This window comes from Myiozetetes cayanensis, unplaced genomic scaffold, assembly GCF_022539395.1.
Source record: "Myiozetetes cayanensis isolate MyiCay16 unplaced genomic scaffold, myiCay2020 scf2-11, whole genome shotgun sequence".
Taxonomy (NCBI): domain Eukaryota; kingdom Metazoa; phylum Chordata; class Aves; order Passeriformes; family Tyrannidae; genus Myiozetetes; species Myiozetetes cayanensis.
The window spans coordinates 80,830,744-80,848,308 of NW_026087411.1; the positions used below are offsets into that span (position 1 = coordinate 80,830,744).

Below are 17,565 nucleotides of genomic sequence, written 5' to 3' on the forward strand. Positions count from 1 at the left end.
ATAAGAGTAATTGTTTTCTAAAATTTTAGAATTCCTAGTCTTCTAAATATTCCCTAAATAGTTAAGGGCCTTCTAATAGCTATTATTCTCTGCTACCCTCTTCTGAATACATGCTGGTTTCATATAAATATTTAAATGTATATTGTATTGATATTATGCCATTTGGTAGAGGTAGAAGTGTATACCATGCAATTGCTTGATTTTTATTTCGGAGAAGTGTTGAAAAGTGATTGGGGATCTGTTAATTCAGTCATGCAAAGATCTAATGAAGTTTAAAGTTTGCACACTCAAGCCATAGTATCAGTATTTTTCAGCATTCTTCTCTTTTCATATCTCCTATACAGTTGTGTTCCAACTACCACTTAAACTCTATAATGTCTATTCTCTGTTTTCTTCATTTTATGTTTTTAGAGATATAGAAGTTGTCTTTCAGTGTCTAATTCCATGGGCCTAGTACACCAGGCTCTAGCCCCAATGTGGCCCATAAGCACTGCTATAGGAAAACATACCAATAATTTATACCACAGGGAAGAGTTCCAGCATGACATTCTTCATCTTCTGTGTCCATGGAGAGAGAGACAGTGCCTTTCTTTCTTACAAAGCAAATTAAGTATTTCATTTTTTCCAAGAATCTTTCTCCACAATATCGCAAACAGTGCTAAGGAACATAAAATTCTCCCTCCACTTTTAGTGAGCAACAACATGAAATACAAACCTACCCAGAAGCCACGCATAGAGCCTTCGGTTGAGTGACATATCCCTGCGCAGTACTACGTGAAGGGCTGCTGACAAAATTCTGATCATGTCTGGACGTGTTGCCTGAAGAAGTCAGAAACACAATTAATTTTAACCATGAAAGGTAACACTTTTTCTATGCTATCAGCTTAATGGTCATTAAAGCACAGTTATTTTCATGTTTTGACATTTCTGAATTTGATACAAGAAAACATGACCTTACTCCTAGGAAACCAAAATATGACTACTATTTGGAATAGATACTTTGTAATAACATGCACCCTTTATGATCAGCAAAAATAACTGACTCTATTAACAGCTTATTTTTGTTACAAGAGATTTCATTTTACTTAGGAGGCAAAAGCCTTGGAAGCAAATTCAACTAAAATCCAGGGTAATAAAAAAAATTACTGAAGAATTTTAAATCCCTTTCAGTTTCTTACTGCTTTAAAAGCTTGTGTAAGTGTTAATATTAAAAAATGTTGTATTGATAATTTCATCCCTCTAGTACCTAAACAGAGACGCTCCAAATATTTCTATAATCACTGATAAATGTGAACGAAGCACTTCAACAAGCAAGAACACAGTTCTTTTTAGATAAAAGTGCAGGTTTTCTCTAATTTCTAACAAGGTGAAAATTAATCTTGTATTAGTTTTCTTCTGGAAGTAAAATAAATCATGGATCATTTAAAAATAGGAAGTGACTAACAATAAACACAGTTAAAAAAAACCAAAAAACATAGAAGTTGTAAGGTCTATCTCCCACTACTACTAGGGCTAACTACTCATCCAAAACCAATAATCATTTTCAATTCTCTAGGGTTCTGAATCAGTTATGCTAAGAGGATTAACCTTTGCTGACTTTGAACCCTGAGAATTGGAAACTTGCAAATGAACAGATAAATTTGCTTTCTCATCATAGTGAAGCAAATTACAAGCTTCTGCGTAGACTAAACATGATAATTTATATTGAGTTTACATGTACAGAAGTTAACTTCAAACTTAACCCATCAAGTTAAAAAGAAGAAGAGAAGAGATTATGACATAAGAATAGAGAATATATCTGAAAACCTCCTACATATGACTCTTGTTCAAGCTTGGAAAAAATCATTAACAAAAAACAATAAAATACTTCTACTGACTTAAGAAGTGGAGTACATTTAGGAGTTTGTCAATTCATCTCTCATGTTAATAACCTACCTGGCTCATGTGGAAAGGAAAACAAAAAAGGATAAGGTCCAACGTGCTCCTCTGTACTAAAACACTGGTATCTTGCACTGATGTGCTTACTGCTTCTACCTAAAGTAATAGCAGACACCCCAAAATAGTTATGTATTATTTTAAGAAGATAGATATCAGAGAGCACTCAAAAATAAGAACAGTTATTTATCAATAGTGATATGTACAAAATGAAGTTATTTTTAAATTTTGAATGTTGAAACAATATATAACGAGACAATGGAAAGTTTCACCACTGAAGAAACATAGAATCAACAGATTCCCTGAACAATACAAATATTAAGCTTTTGCTTTTTTATATTACCAATGAACACCTTAAGTTTAAAAGACAAAATAATACTCTATGTATTTTTCAAAAACATATAACAAAACTCAACCACTTTTAACTGAAGCTTGTAATGAATAGGAAGTTTTACCCAAAACCTAAGCAGTTCTGAAACATTCATTCAGCTCTGCAACACTTTTATCAAGCACAAAAGCATCAGTTTAAGTGGACCTATAATAAATGAGCATTTTTATCTCTTCAAAGGCTAAGTTCAAAGACAGAGAAAACATCTAAATCCCCAAAAATACATTATATAATAAAATCGATGTCTTCATTGTTCCACTAAAGCATTACCATTAATTCAATGTCACTGCCAATTATGTAAAGTTGGTCCTCCATGGAAAGCTTCCTGTTCAAATGGGAGAGGACATAGGTGATGCCAGGCAAGCGAACTGCAGGGCTCGTGAGCAGGCTGCCCCAGAGAGCACTGTAGAACGCTGACTGATCCACAGCTGAGGCAACTTTCTCCAACAGCGTGTTTGTTCTGCAATAAAATCAAGTCAGCTGAATCAAGGCATGTATCACAGCTCTTGTTCCCGTTTCAACAAATATTAAAAATTATTTTACAGGAAGGTCAAAATTTTGTTTGGAGAGGCCAAGAGAGGCCCCATTATGCACTGAACCTTGCCATGCAGCCTGAACAGAGTGATCCAACTAGCAAGCCTGTGGGCCAATCTGGCTTGTAAAAGGCTTTTGCCTGCCCACAGCTTCTCCTTATGTATTCCTTATGTACTCCTTATGTTCAAAGAGCCAAATAACTCCCTCATCTGCTACTTAAAGCCAAGTGTTGCTACAGATAGAGGTTTCAGAGAGACAGCAGGAAAGCACAGCCACTGAAGAATCAAGCAAATGGCTTTTGCCTTCTCATTCCTTGCACTGAGCCTTTCTGGTAAAAACAGGGCATAAAAATACCACAGTTCTTTGAGCACAAGCAATCCCTTCCCCTGTCTTCATTTCTTCCCATTCATGTGGCATTCCACACCCTATGGCAGGACCCAGGAGGCAATCTGGGTAGCCCTTGTCCCTGTTGTAGTGATGCCAACTGCACTCTGTGTGTCTGCCTACACAGAAATAGAAGAAGACAGTGTTAAATTGCTCTTCACATATAAGTTGGGAAAATTCTCATTTCTGAAGTTGGAAATACCAAGAATATGTAAGAATGTGAACAATTTCAAGACCTCCAAGTGCTGGAGTGTAACTTTATTCTTTAATACGTTAAGATGTTACCTCAGCACCCCAGACTCTGCAGTCAAGAACTCAGCAGGGGCATAGGCTTGCTGGATAAGAAGTTATTGCCTCCTGGGCCACTCTGCTAGAAATAAGCTATGAAGGTGGGTGAATTATTGTTTTCTTCTACATGGGTGGTTCAATGACAATTTAGATATCACAAGTACATTTTAATGATGTAAGCTTTGTTTGCTATCTTACATTAAGTTAAGATATGTATTTTAGATCAGAAATAATATGGCAGTACTAGCTTAGAGGAAACTCTTGGAAAAGAAACAAGCAGGATGTTCCTAACATACGTCAATCCATAAAAACAATCACAGAATTGTTTAATTTGCAAAATAACTTCAAAATTGAGTCCAACCATTAACTTAGCACTGCTAACTCTACCACTAAACCCTATACCTAAGCACCACATCTACAGTACTTGTAAATAGCTCCAGGGGTGGTGGCTCCACTACTTCCCTGGGCAGCCTGCTCTGATGCTTGACAACCCTTTTTGTGAAGTAATTTTTGCTAATATCCAACCAAAATCTCCCCTGGTACAACTTGAGGCCATTTCCTCTTTTTGTTTCATTGCTTGTTACTTGGAAGAAGAGACTGACATAATACACTAGGTCTACTTAATGTCAATTCCTTTTAACAGGACAAACGACTAACAGTTAATTTATCCTAATTAATACTCAGAATCTTCTACCATGCAATTCTGATGCAATTAATATGACAGGATGAAATTAAATACTACCTATCTTAAAAAAATAAAAGCCACATACAAGTATTCAATGAAAAGTTACAGAAGAAAACCCAAACAAACCACCAAATCAAGCCTATCATCTCAGTAACATATTTATCCTTACCTTTCATAATACTCTGATCCCTCCTCTAACCCAGGCAGAATCCCAGTTAACAGTCCTTGCAGTCCTGGTTTCAGTGTTTTCCCCAGAGGGAGGTAATAGATCTCATACAGACTCAATAATGTTGGCTTGACAGACATAGCAGCATTGGCAAGGAGTGGAAATAGTCCGGAACTGCAAAAAATAAATGTTATCTGTTTTAAAGAAGCTTCTCATGTGACAATTTCATTTCTATTTCAAGAGTGCTACAGGCATTTCCAGTGTATTACAAGGATCAGATATTTGTTTGATATGACTGAGTGCCTTTAGATGGACAGATTGGTAAGTCAAGGCTAATATTATGAACCTTAGCAGTATTGTGATAACAAGCACTGAAGGCCCAGAGACTGTGTTTTTCACCAATAAAGCAAATATAATAAACCAAAAACATCTCTGCGCAACAAAATATTAACTTTGTCCGTGTTGAACTACATCACGATGAAAATTGTATTTTAAAATACATTTGCTTTGCACTTTCTAAGAATAAGCAAGAATGGATGAGAACAATTTGAGTAAATTTACAGAAATTATTTTCTGTAAGAAAAATAATGATGTTTTACTTCAGCAAGTTACCTAAAGGTAAAATTTAAGATATTTATACTGTTAAGTAGCATACAGCATATATTTATTTTATAAATTCAGTCTGAAAACAGATTCTCCAACTAAACAATAAACCCGTGGTTCACAATTTAAGGGATTGAAAACATTGGAAGTATGTTTTGAGTTTACTACGAATGTAAGTTCATGAAAGTCACAAGCATGACTGGTTAAGAAGTTACCCAGACACTGGAAGCATTTTTGCTATTGCTACTGAATATCACAAATTATTGCAGACTGTATCAATAATCAAAGTCATAGAAACACAATTGCAATTTGCAAAATCACTAACGACTCAGCTTAGAAGACCCTGACACATGAGGAACAAAACGGAAAAACAGTAAAAAAGGTAAGTTTAAGAAAGGGTCTTAAAATCTACACCTACAAATCTACTATTAAAAAAAAAATCTTTGTAGATACAGTGTTATCCATACTAGAGAAAAAAACCCACAAAACTCTTTCCAAACTACAAAACTTTTTGTAAAAAAACTTTTGTAAAAATAGGCACTATTTGTGCCTTTATCTGTTTAGAAGAACTAGTCCTTTACCACTGTCATTTGGCTTCTTTTTTCTACAGAAAATGACATTTTGTTCAATAACCAGCACACTACCCCACAGTCTCTTTGTAAGGCTATTACTCATCCTTCAAGATTTCACATTCACGAGCTGGCATTCTGCTTTCATGAAAAATACTGGAATCTTTGATAATGCCGTAATGTGAATGTCTGTCTTTTCCCAAGCAGCAGTAACAATGGCTTTTAGTTAGATTACACAGGGTAGCATTTTCCACTATCCTAGAACTTATTGTTAACAAGATATTGCAGATACTGAATCACTGTACAAGCAAAAAATGTGAGCTATGAGTTCAAAGTATCTTTTAAAATATGTAGAAACACACCACTGAGACTCCCCCCTCAGTGTACTATATATAAACATCTTGACAATTCAAGACAAAAAACCTGGTGCTAAGGCATACAATTTATTTCCCAGCATTAATACACACCTTCATTACCTAAACAGAATTCTGTTTTACCCCACTATTTTTCAAACTGATGGAATTTTCATCTCCAGGGATAGATAAAGAATAAGAAGAATATGTGAATGTGTGTATATACGTATGCACACAACCCTCTATGAATTGTATAATAAATAACTTAATGTCCTGCCCACCCCCCCCCAACCAACAACCTAATGGAGGTTTAGGAATCAGAATATGTTCGCTACTTTTAACTTTTCAAGTTTATTCTTCCTTTTCATTATCATCAGTTTCAGAGACTGACAGTGAGAAAAAGTTTGTACTTGCCCCCCATTCTAACAAAACAATCTTTCTGCTCTGTTGATTCAATGATAAAGTCTCTTTCAACAAAGTATACTCAAATTTTTTTCCAATATCATTTAAATCACAATAGAAACATGTAATGTGAACACACTGAAATAAATGTTCACACATCACATACTGTACATACCTGCACAAAACTTTGTTTATATCTAGGAAATAACAATAAATTCAAGATTTTCTAGCACTAAAGTCAGTTCTTAAATATTTAAGTGGTCTGCTTATCTTCTAATATAGTATAAAATAGTCAGGATAAAAGTACTAGACAAACATCAGTAACATAAGGGAAAGGAATTGATTCTTGCTACGCAACAAAGTAAGTGTGCTAATATAAAAAGCAGGAAACCAAAAGTATCTCAGCTATGCATTTGGAATGGAGTTGTTTAAAATATTGTACCTGTACAGGAAAAGATCTTTGGCCAAGCGCTTGGGCCCAATGATTTTGAAAATGATCTCGTACGTTTCAAGTGCCTTCCGATGAACCCCTCCCGGCAGAGCTGGATGCAGACATTGTGCCAAGCGCTTGCCTATGGTCAGCTTTTTCGGTACTACCTGGTACTTTGCATTGTTCTGTAGCACCTGATATATCAACACATTCAGAAAAAAAGTGCAAAACAAGTTAAAGATTAAGTGCACTTTTATAAACAAGTTCCTGAACACGATCAGTAAGTCACCACACATACCTAGGTTACAACACAAAAAACCCCCACTTCTAAAATATACCATGGAGTTTTTTTCTTTGCCATGCCTTTCACCTGCACTCTTGCTATAGGTGGAATTGCCAAGGCATTTAAAACTTCACTTGTAATGGGCTTCTTACCTACAGCTTGTCCATTTCATTTTACTCATCCTTTTGAGGACAAATATTGCTATTTCCATTCACAGTAGCTCAGAGGACTATTAAACTGTGGGAGGTGAGCCTGGGATAACTTTAAGAAAATATCATAGAGTGAGACAACATGCAACACTTTACCACTTCCTGAAACTATGTAATCGTTTCAGGACTGGAACACAGAGTTGCATTTACATATTTAGATTTTATTTTCCCAATATCATGGCCTTGACTTTGCATAAAAATGCAGCAAGAACTGTTACAATCAAAAAATGAAAGAAATGAGAGTTTATACAAAAACATTAGGCCACTGCCAAGTGTAGTGTCATTCTCCTGAGTGGAGCTCCCTAGAAACACATTCAACTGGTTAAAACAAGATTTTTATAGATATTTATTTGTAAATTGCTATTAAAGATTGCAATGATATTACACATTCAGCTTACTAACCGTTAAAATGAACCTGAATGACAACATTCTCTGGTCAACAAATGATTTGAGCCCCATTTTATCATGCTTCATAAAAATACTGCTGATATTTATATTGGCTACTAATTTTTACACTATTTCAATAACATTGAATGATATTAGAAGTAAATGTTAGCAATAAAAGAGATGTTGCATTCATTTCCACTAAAAATATAAATAACTTCTTTTACTTACAATTACAAAGGGTTCAACTCTAAGTCTTAGAAAGGCACTTGTTTAAATTGTTTGCTCCTTGAACACACCCAGCATTTGGCTCAGACTGCTAAAATATTTGCAGGAGTATTATATGGCTGGAACTTTGCATTTCTGTACTGTACTTCTGTACTGTTACACCCTCATTACAACACCCCTTGTCACTTCCTGAATCTTTTCCAAGAGCACCTGCCAGGCATACCTTGTTTAGTTTCCCAAGTGCTGATATTAAATCTGCCCATTCACTCGAATATTCAAAGTTCTTCAGTGCTTTGTCAACAGCTGCTACATAGTTTCTGTACTTGGAATCAGTCAGTAGCTCCAGCTCTTCCGTGTTCATCCTCCCACGGTGTCCCCACTAGAGACTAGCTTGCAATTCATGTACAGACATTACCTGTTTAAAATACAAAATAAAAAACCCTGAAACCATTGTTCACAGATATAAATTGTTAAAATAATTCTATAAAAAACCACTACATTTTTCTCAGAGGCATTACAAAATATCAATCTGAGATCAGTTTACAACAAATCCTAAACAAAAGCTAACATATTGCAAAAAAATATTAGCAAATATTTAATACTTGTCCAAAAACAAGTCCTATTAAAAAAACCCAAACAAATAATAAAAACCCCACAACATCACAAACCCAAGAAAAATCCCTAGTAAATTAATGCCCTGTTTATCCCAAAAAGCACTGCTTGTTCTAAATAATGCAACAAAGGGATCTTTTCTTTTCTTTTTCACTTCCTCTGGGTCCATCACCAGAAATGTACATCTTTTAACAAGTCAGCCTTTCTGCAAACAGAAGACACCAACCTTTCTGAATCAATTCCAGGCAGAAGACAAGAATGAAGGATACACAGAAGAGTTACATGCTATTCAAGAGTACATCTGTGCATCAACACTTCCTTTTACAAAACCTGCTATTCTAATCCAGTGATGCAACTCTACTTTGTTTTAATATTATTGTCATCCCCGCACAACAAAAGTACATGTTTACTTGTGTTCTGTAATCATAGGCTTTTGCAATTCGCTCAATATATTGTCATTACATGGTAGTCTACACCAAATAATTAAGATATTCTAGATCCAGAAACACCACCCCATACTTTTATAGGTCATGGTCTACTTATTTTAGTAGAGATTTAGGAGAGATGCAATAATTGTTTAAATGAAATGAGTTTTTAAGGCTGCTTTCACCTCAAGCAAATACAGCTCAATGGGAAAATCCTATTGTAGCACATCTGTGCAAAAAGGCAGATTTAGCATCCCTTTTAATGGAGGTCTTGTGGGAGATGTTTTGGGATCTCTCTGATTCTTGGCTTCAGAAGAGACTTCACACTCAACAGATGCTGCTCTCTTCTGCCTTGATTAAAGGAAAATGGGAAGAAAATTGTGTGCAGAAGCACAGGCTGAAGCATGGTAGACTGAAAATAACCAAGCAAACCATGGAACAGGTATAAAGCAGTTGTATTCATCAGACAGTCTACCACGTATGAGAAAGTTCCACGTATAAGAAAGTTCCAAGGAAAAAAAAAAAAAAAGGGGACAGACAAAATGAAAGAAAAAGAGTTGGATGGTAGGAGTGAATAAGAAGGCCAAGAATCACAAACCTTCTGCACTCTTGATTCTGATGGCAGACCAGTAATGACAGACTGTCTCCAAGGTACAACAGAAATGCAAACTTACTTAAAAACCATATCCTGGGTGTTGAATTGATAGATTTCACTATACCCTGCTGGTGTAAAGCACTTAGATCACACTTTTTATTTAAAAAAAGAAAAATTATAGTGGTTTCATTTTATAATAACGATCTTTGGATTAAGTCCAGGAAAAGATCAGGTTTGCTTTGAAAAAGCTTTAAATGCCAACATATTTCTCAGAGACAGTTGCACAACCACCAATGTTTGATCTCCAAAAGTAAAAGTAAGTATTACTACTAAAAAAGAAGTAAGAACCAACATACAAAGGCATCACAATTCAAATTTTTCAAGGCACAAAGGATGGTGAAAGAATTTGACACATCAAATAATGCTTTCAGTGTGAAAGCATCAGCATCTTTTTTATCCAGCTAAAGCATAAGTGCAACCACTTATGGCTAGAGTGAAGGACTTCATCTTCCTCAAGTGCTTGAAGAACCTGAAAGCTGAGAATGGCCTGATTGAGGATTATCAAAGGTTAAACAAACCCAGGTTGAACACAGAGTTAAAGAAGTAGGGGTTTTTTCAGACTTAGTGATGAGAACCATCTCTTTGTTTTAAAATGCATTAACAACTTTGACTGAATAAATATACTTTTAGACAAATCTATTGCACACTGGCTGTGCAAATTTAATCATTAAGAAGTTTTATATAGAGAAGAAAAAACATACTCTGCTTTGTTACTACTCTATAGTTATGGTCTCAGTTTTCTTTCTTAAAAAAGAAATGCAATTTGAGACGATGGGGAGACAAAGAATTTCTTGCATATTTTCTCCCACAGTGAAATTCCAGTTTTAAACAATATATCTTCCAAACCATATGAGTTGCCATAATAAGCCAGGCACACAGAGAAGATACCAAGTAAATACTATATATTATTTTTATAAACCTGGGACTATTTTTATTCTACAACCACTGAAACTACAGGAATGTCCATTTTTATTAGTTCTTATATATGAAAATACACTTGTCCTACAGGGTTTACTTTTTGTTTAGTCTGAAGATATTCCAAAACGTAGGTTTTTTTTATCCTTGTTTCTATTATGTATTCTTATTAATATTTTCCTGTTCTCTTAATTTGTAATAAAACTGCAGACTTAACAACATTTAATGTTACTGCTAATATTTCAATACAATGTTAAAGCTTGGTAATGTCTATCTCCTTAAAAGTATCACGCCCTTATTCTTTCATGGTTCACTACTTTGTAAAATGAGATAAAAATAAAATTTGACAGATCAAAAAAACTGAAAAATAATTAGTGAGGAAGAAACTACCTAAGAAGTGCTAATACACTTTCAAATAATTTCATATTGCTATATTTTAAACACAAGTGATTACACAGAAGTAGGTCTTGACACTCACTACCTTCTATTTCACCTTCTCGAGGGGATTAAAATACAAACACCACACAATTCTGGGTATACCTGGATGCCTGTGGAATCTCAGTATATCACTTAGACAAGGAAAACAATTGCCTAGGGCTGTGGATCTTCTTTTGCCAGGGGTTATGTAGAGCGTGTTTACAGAGCAGCCTTCAACCCCCTTCATCAGTAAGGTGGTATTGGATTTCCTCCAAGTCATGGTAAAACAATACTGCTACAGCTGTGTTTTCCACAGTAAATGCTCATCCTTCATAACTTATGTGCCTAAGAGCCTTCTATGTCACATCAACACAAACTATTCACCTAAGAGTCTCTAAATGGTTTACACTGAGGCTAAAGAAACTAGGTGAAGAATAACAGCTTCATGAAATCAAGTCAATAAAAGCAGCTTTCATCTAGAATCTTTTTAGATTTAATCACAAGGTTGTAAGACTTCCCATTGATTCATAAGCTCTCCATTATCTGTTGTACCCCAAAGCTCTTCTTTAGGTTTGATTTGCTACTGTTCCACTCTTACATTTTTCAAGCCTCACATAATTGCTCCATTTGTCTCCTTCACACCACTCTGCAAGACTGAAATGGTTGCTTGCTGGTAGAGGTCCCGGGGTTGATACCTGTGGAGGCCAAACCTCCGTACATCACATCACTTCAAGAATTCTTAAGATCTGTTGCAAGTACCGTAAGAGCCTGAGCTTAGAAGCTTGCTCCCTTTAAATTAGTCAAAGCTTCAGCTTTGCAATGCAATATTTCAAGGTATTTCTAAAATTGTTTACCATTTCAAGCATGGCTGTGGTATGTACAGTAAAAGAACTAATAGATAACTAAAAAGCAGATGAGAAAAATTTCTAATTTCACAGTACTGAGTTATTGCTTTTTAAGCTGTGTGTAGTGCCCACATACTAAGCTGGCATACTGTGTAGAAACACATTTTTATTTAAATAGACTTAATACCTTAAAATAAACCCATATTTGAATACATGAAGTCTTGTCATTCAGTAATTTATTACGCTTTGCTTCTCCTCAGAAGCATTTAACAACATGAATAGCAAAATAAGTACTGAAAATCCTAGATTAGACTCTTCAGATAGAATTCAAATGTTGGAAATATATAAATTCTTCTATAACCACAGATAAAGATTTTCCAATTACAGATGACTATTTCTAGATTGACTTTCCACAGATTCTTCATTTTAGAATTTTTCAAAGAGACATCTCCAATGCCTTCTGAAGAATAAGAACCATTTGAGCTTGTTATTTTGGACAACTGCTATTCAGTAGAGTAATGAAAGAAGAAACCCTCCATTACACAAACAAACAACACAAAAGAACCCCACCAGACAGTATTATTAACTATAATGAGCCAGGATCTCATTAGTATCCTGCAACAGTCTACCTCACTTAATAAGATTGAATATTGTGATTAATAAGTTCCCAGTATACTTTTCTACCTAGTTATATTCACAAACGGAAAGAGTGAATAAGTATTTTTCCACAGAAACATTAGCATTGTTCTAGGTGTTCAAATTTCTTTCCACAACAAAATTAAATCAAATCAAACCAAACCAGCATAACAATCTGTGCATTACCCATAGTGGCAACTTCTAAACAAACACAAGGTGTTTTCCTGAGAGTGATTCTCATAACAAGAATTAAATGAGAAAAAACCTATGGCTTGTACCATAGAGATTGGATTAGTTACCCAACTGGATGTGCTCGCTCCTCACTTATGAATCTACAAAACACATTTATTATTTATTATTACACAAAAAACCAAATTGTCAGAAAAAAGAAACTGAGTACATTTTCCCTTCTTTTGTACATTTATCACAGAAAAAAAAAAGACTGGTATAAAACTGTAAGTCTGGCACTGAGCATAGTCTGACAGGAATACATAAGGTATGTAAAATTACTGTCACATGGTAGTCCAAATTATGACTTATATTAGACATAAATTCATAAAGAGGAACAAGTAACAAGCTTAAAAATTCATAAGGAACATACAATAAGCCTTCTCAGGATTCAAATTCTCTATTCACTGTTTAAAAAAACAAATTTATAATTATAAACAAACATGAAACGAATTTTCTTTAGAGTATAATTTTTCTGGAATAAAAAAGTATCAAATCTATGTCTGTTTGTTAGAGGGGAGAAGAAAATGACCAAACACTTCTCACTCTCATTGGTAAATGCATGTCTCTTCAAATTGCCTCTTAAAAACTGAATTTAAGGTGACATTTTAATCCCTCTACTCAATTCTACTTTATTACACCTTCTTTACATATAACAGGTGCACTACAAAACAGTTTGACATACTGGACGGAAATTTTGATTTTGATTCCAGACCCACCAACAGAACACTACTGGTTCCTTTTCTTTCAGCCCTTGAGCACTGTGCCTGCATACTGCTCAGGAACACCTTACTGTTTCTGGCAGAGTATAACAGACATCATCTTCTCTAGAGTTAAATACTTTTGCACCTCATGAATGCCAGAATCTTACACTAAAATTTCTACTTTTAAAATACCATACTCATCTTAAGATCTAACTAAATATTCAAATTTCACAGATCTGAACTTATGTCACTCACTAAATGACAGATAATGATTTGTGTCTTTGTTACAACTCAGGTCAACCATTAACTGAAAATATTTTCTTTTTCCTATAACAGTTTCCCATGTCTTTTCCTTTCTTGCAACAAATAATTGCTGAGTTATCTATGCAATATATTATAGTTTAATCAACATTCACATCTAAAAATCAAGAAAGCTCCACACAGTCATACTTTTTATTCTAAATTACACATAAACATCTATCATGTCTTACTAAAAAACAGATGGTAATTTAAGTCAGAATAACACAACATAAAGAAAAATGGTGAAATGCTTCCTTGAATCTGTAGTTATCCTTCAAAGCTCCTTTCAAGTACTTTTTTGTCCCCTTCTTCCCTTTGTTGACCACTGTATTTGAACAGCTAATATTTCAATCTAAATCTAGAACTGATCCCTACTGGTATAAAACTGTAAGTCTGGCACTGAGCATAGTCTGACAGGAATACATAAGGTATGTAAAATTACTGTCACATGGCAGTCCAAATTATGACTTATATTAGACATAAATTCATAAAGAGGAACAAGTAACAAGCTTAAAAATTCATAAGGAACATACAATAAGCCTTCTCAGGATTCAAATTCTCTATTCACTGTTTAAAAAAACAAATTTATAATTATAAACAAACATGAAACGAATTTTCTTTAGAGTATAATTTTTCTGGAATAAAAAAGTATCAAATCTATGTCTGTTTGTTAGAGGGGAGAAGAAAATGACCAAACACTTCTCACTCTCATTGGCAAATGCATGTCTCTTCAAATTGCCTCTTAAAAACTGAATTTAAGGTGACATTTTAATCCCTCTATTCAATTCTACTTTATTACACCTTCTCTACATATAACAGGTGCACTACAAAACAGTTTGACATACTGGACAGAAATTTTGATTTTGATTCCAGACCCACCAACAGAACACTACTGGTTCCTTTTCTTTCAGCCCTTGAGCACTGTGCCTGCATACTGCTCAGGAACACCTTACTGTTTCTGGCAGAGTATAACAGACATCATCTTCTCTAGAGTTAAATACTTTTGCACCTCATGAATGCCAGAATCTTACACTAAAATTTCTACTTTTAAAATACCATACTCATCTTAAGATCTAACTAAATATTCAAATTTCACAGATCTGAACTTATGTCACTCACTAAATGACAGATAATGATTTGTGTCTTTGTTACAACTCAGGTCAACCATTAACTGAAAATATTTTCTTTTTCCTATAACAGTTTCCCATGCCTTTTCCTTTCTTGCAACAAATAACTGCTGAGTTATCTATGCAATATATTATAGTTTAATCAACATTCACATCTAAAAATCAAGAAAGCTCCACACAGCCATACTTTTTATTCTAAATTACACATAAACATCTATCATGTCTTACTAAAAAACAGATGGTAATTTAAGTCAGAATAACACAACATAAAGAAAAATGGTGAAATGCTTCCTTGAATCTGTAGTTATCCTTCAAAGCTCCTTTCAAGTACTTTTTTGTCCCCTTCTTCCCTTTGTTGACCACTGTATTTGAACAGCTAATATTTCAATCTAAATCTAGAACTGATCCCTCATATTCAATTACACATTTGAAGAAAAAAAAAACAAACAACACCTAGAATTTAACCTGGACTCATTTGACATGCTTGCAGAGTGTTTCCTCCAGAAACATTTTTTCATCTCAGATCCCAGATTTACCATTGTTATGCACAACTGAAATCCTAAATTTTGGCAGCAATACATTCATCAAAGAAACAAACAATTTGGGTAAAGGTATTTTAAAAATAATCTTCATTTCATCCTCCCAGCTGACATCATAATAATACCAAATGCAGAAAGTAATATTTAATTTTTTTGTTGGTGGTGGTGGTTTTAATCATAGAATGGTTTGGGTTGGAAGGGACCTTAAAAAGCATCTAGTTCCAACACCCCTGACACAGGCAGAGACCCTTTGACTAGAATGAAATGTAACCTCCTGGAGTCACCAGTCATTTGGACAATGCTGAGTCAAACAGAAACATAAAATCCTTACTCAGGAGTTAAGTGTTAACCTTCTATGTTAACTCCTGTTCCCTGGACCAAAGGAAACTGTTGCTTGCTGAAAAAAGCATGGCTTGCAGCCTGGCTTGGTAAGGCCTCTTTCAGCTCTCCACAATCAAACCTGCAGCACCGCACAGTGTAAGCAGTTTCCCCACCTTCACAAAAAGATCCCGAGACTGCAAATTAGAAATAAGGTTGTTTGGATTACTCTAAACAGGATATGGAAGGTATTTACCTGACACAGCTAAATCCATGGTGACCACACAAGTTCAGTGGGTTGGAAAAACCCTTATGAGAGAGAAAACGAGCACATTGTGGTGCGAGTCCAGCTGCACCCTGCCCGTGTCTCCCACACCACCTGCCAGCACCGTGAGCTTTGTGCTCTTCCTGTCCCAGCAGAACTGCCTGGCACTCACATGCACCTGCCAGACCTGGCGGCTGCTGCCTTTGCTGAGCAATGCTTGGTAAGTACACGACTTCAAATAGTTATCTACTCCTCAGCTGCCTGAGCACAGTAACAGGACAAGCTTCCTAAAATAAACTGCAACTTATTTTCACTTTTATGTGTTTCAGCCTCATACCCTCTCTGAGAAGACTGTCTTTTTAACTAGCTAGCTTCCCTCTTCCAATCTTTTCCAATCATATACTAATGAAAAACATAGGTTGAGGTATTTTTCTTTCTTATTTTTTACTCATCAAACCAGTAAGTCCAGTCCAATTAATATAGTTAAATAAATAAATAACACCAAAACCATAGCAAACATAACAACGAAGTCAACTTAAACCAGTATGATGTCATTTAAAGGTATATTTGTACTACACTTTACTTTAAAGGAGAGTTTGCCAACTTCCAACGTAACTTCGCGTTGAGACTTCTCTGTAAATATTCTGATACATGGTTTAACACAGAATCTACCAACTTCAACAACAAAAAAGGTGGCTTGGTAATTTATTCATTTATTCTTTGCTCACAATAACTTTAAATACTGAAGATTTAGACAAACCTTTCATTTATCCATATCCATTGTACTAATAATATGTAGCTTCAGGTGAGTTTAACATTCTGCCTCCAAACAAACTCGATACTTCTTTTCACAAAGGCATGTCAGAAGTTCTCACATCCTTATCATTGCCTTACTTGGGTAACCTAATACGATGCATTCAGGCAAGACTTTGTCCAACTTCCTTTTTTATTATACCCTGAGGTCTAAGATATTGGTAATTAATTAATTTCAAATTTTAACTAATTTCTATTATTTTATTCTGATTTTAATTCTGAAATAGTGTCATATGCCAAACATATATCTACACATTATCAAGACTGTAGTTACATTTTGCAATGCATCTGATTTCACAGTTCTACAGGTGGATTTCAAAGGAATTTGTAAAGTAGAATCCTCTCCTGACTATTCTGAAAACAGGGGTTGGACCAAAACTTGTTTGCTCTCCTTACCCTCTGAAGTAATCCAGAAAAGACATAAATAAAAGGTTAAATTCTCTTTGATTTCTGCAAATTACACTAAAAACCAAATTAGGCAACGCACTATTTCTTGACTTTTGGCATTTTTATGCTTATATTGAAGTCAAAATTTCTGATAAAATAGGAATGTGTTGACTAGTGAAACCATTTGCTGATTCGATTTGGTGCCTTCTTCTCATTTCTTGTTTCAGTTATTGGGGGAAAATGGTTGATCCTGCAGTGTTTCTTCTCTGCAACATGTCAGAGGGAAACATATCACTTACTGTTTCTATTTATCATTCAACTTCTTTTCAGCTACAAGTCAGGGCAACATGATTATTAATCTGAAAGACAATTTATTTGCACACAGACCAATTACTTCCATTTTTCTATTTCATGCTTTCACAGGTATCATTTAGTTTAGTCTCCTTCCTATCTCCTATTTTTCTCAAACATTTTCAAAACAGGGTTTTTTAACAACATACTTCATACCTCTTCTTGGTTCTCTTCTACACACTGCATA

The 17,565-nt window shown here is 34.8% G+C and overlaps 1 protein-coding gene across 1 annotated transcript in view; it reads right to left on the reverse strand.

Annotated features, from left to right (window-relative positions):
- DOP1A (DOP1 leucine zipper like protein A) overlaps nucleotides 1–17,565 on the reverse strand; it is a 63,556-nt gene that overhangs the window by 43,415 nt on the left and 2,576 nt on the right. The window contains 6 exon segments of the mRNA XM_050314429.1: nucleotides 720–819; nucleotides 1,936–2,034; nucleotides 2,594–2,783; nucleotides 4,384–4,554; nucleotides 6,750–6,931; nucleotides 8,065–8,256. Of these exon segments, the coding sequence (XP_050170386.1) occupies nucleotides 720–819; nucleotides 1,936–2,034; nucleotides 2,594–2,783; nucleotides 4,384–4,554; nucleotides 6,750–6,931; nucleotides 8,065–8,202 (880 nt within the window). The 5' untranslated portion in view covers nucleotides 8,203–8,256.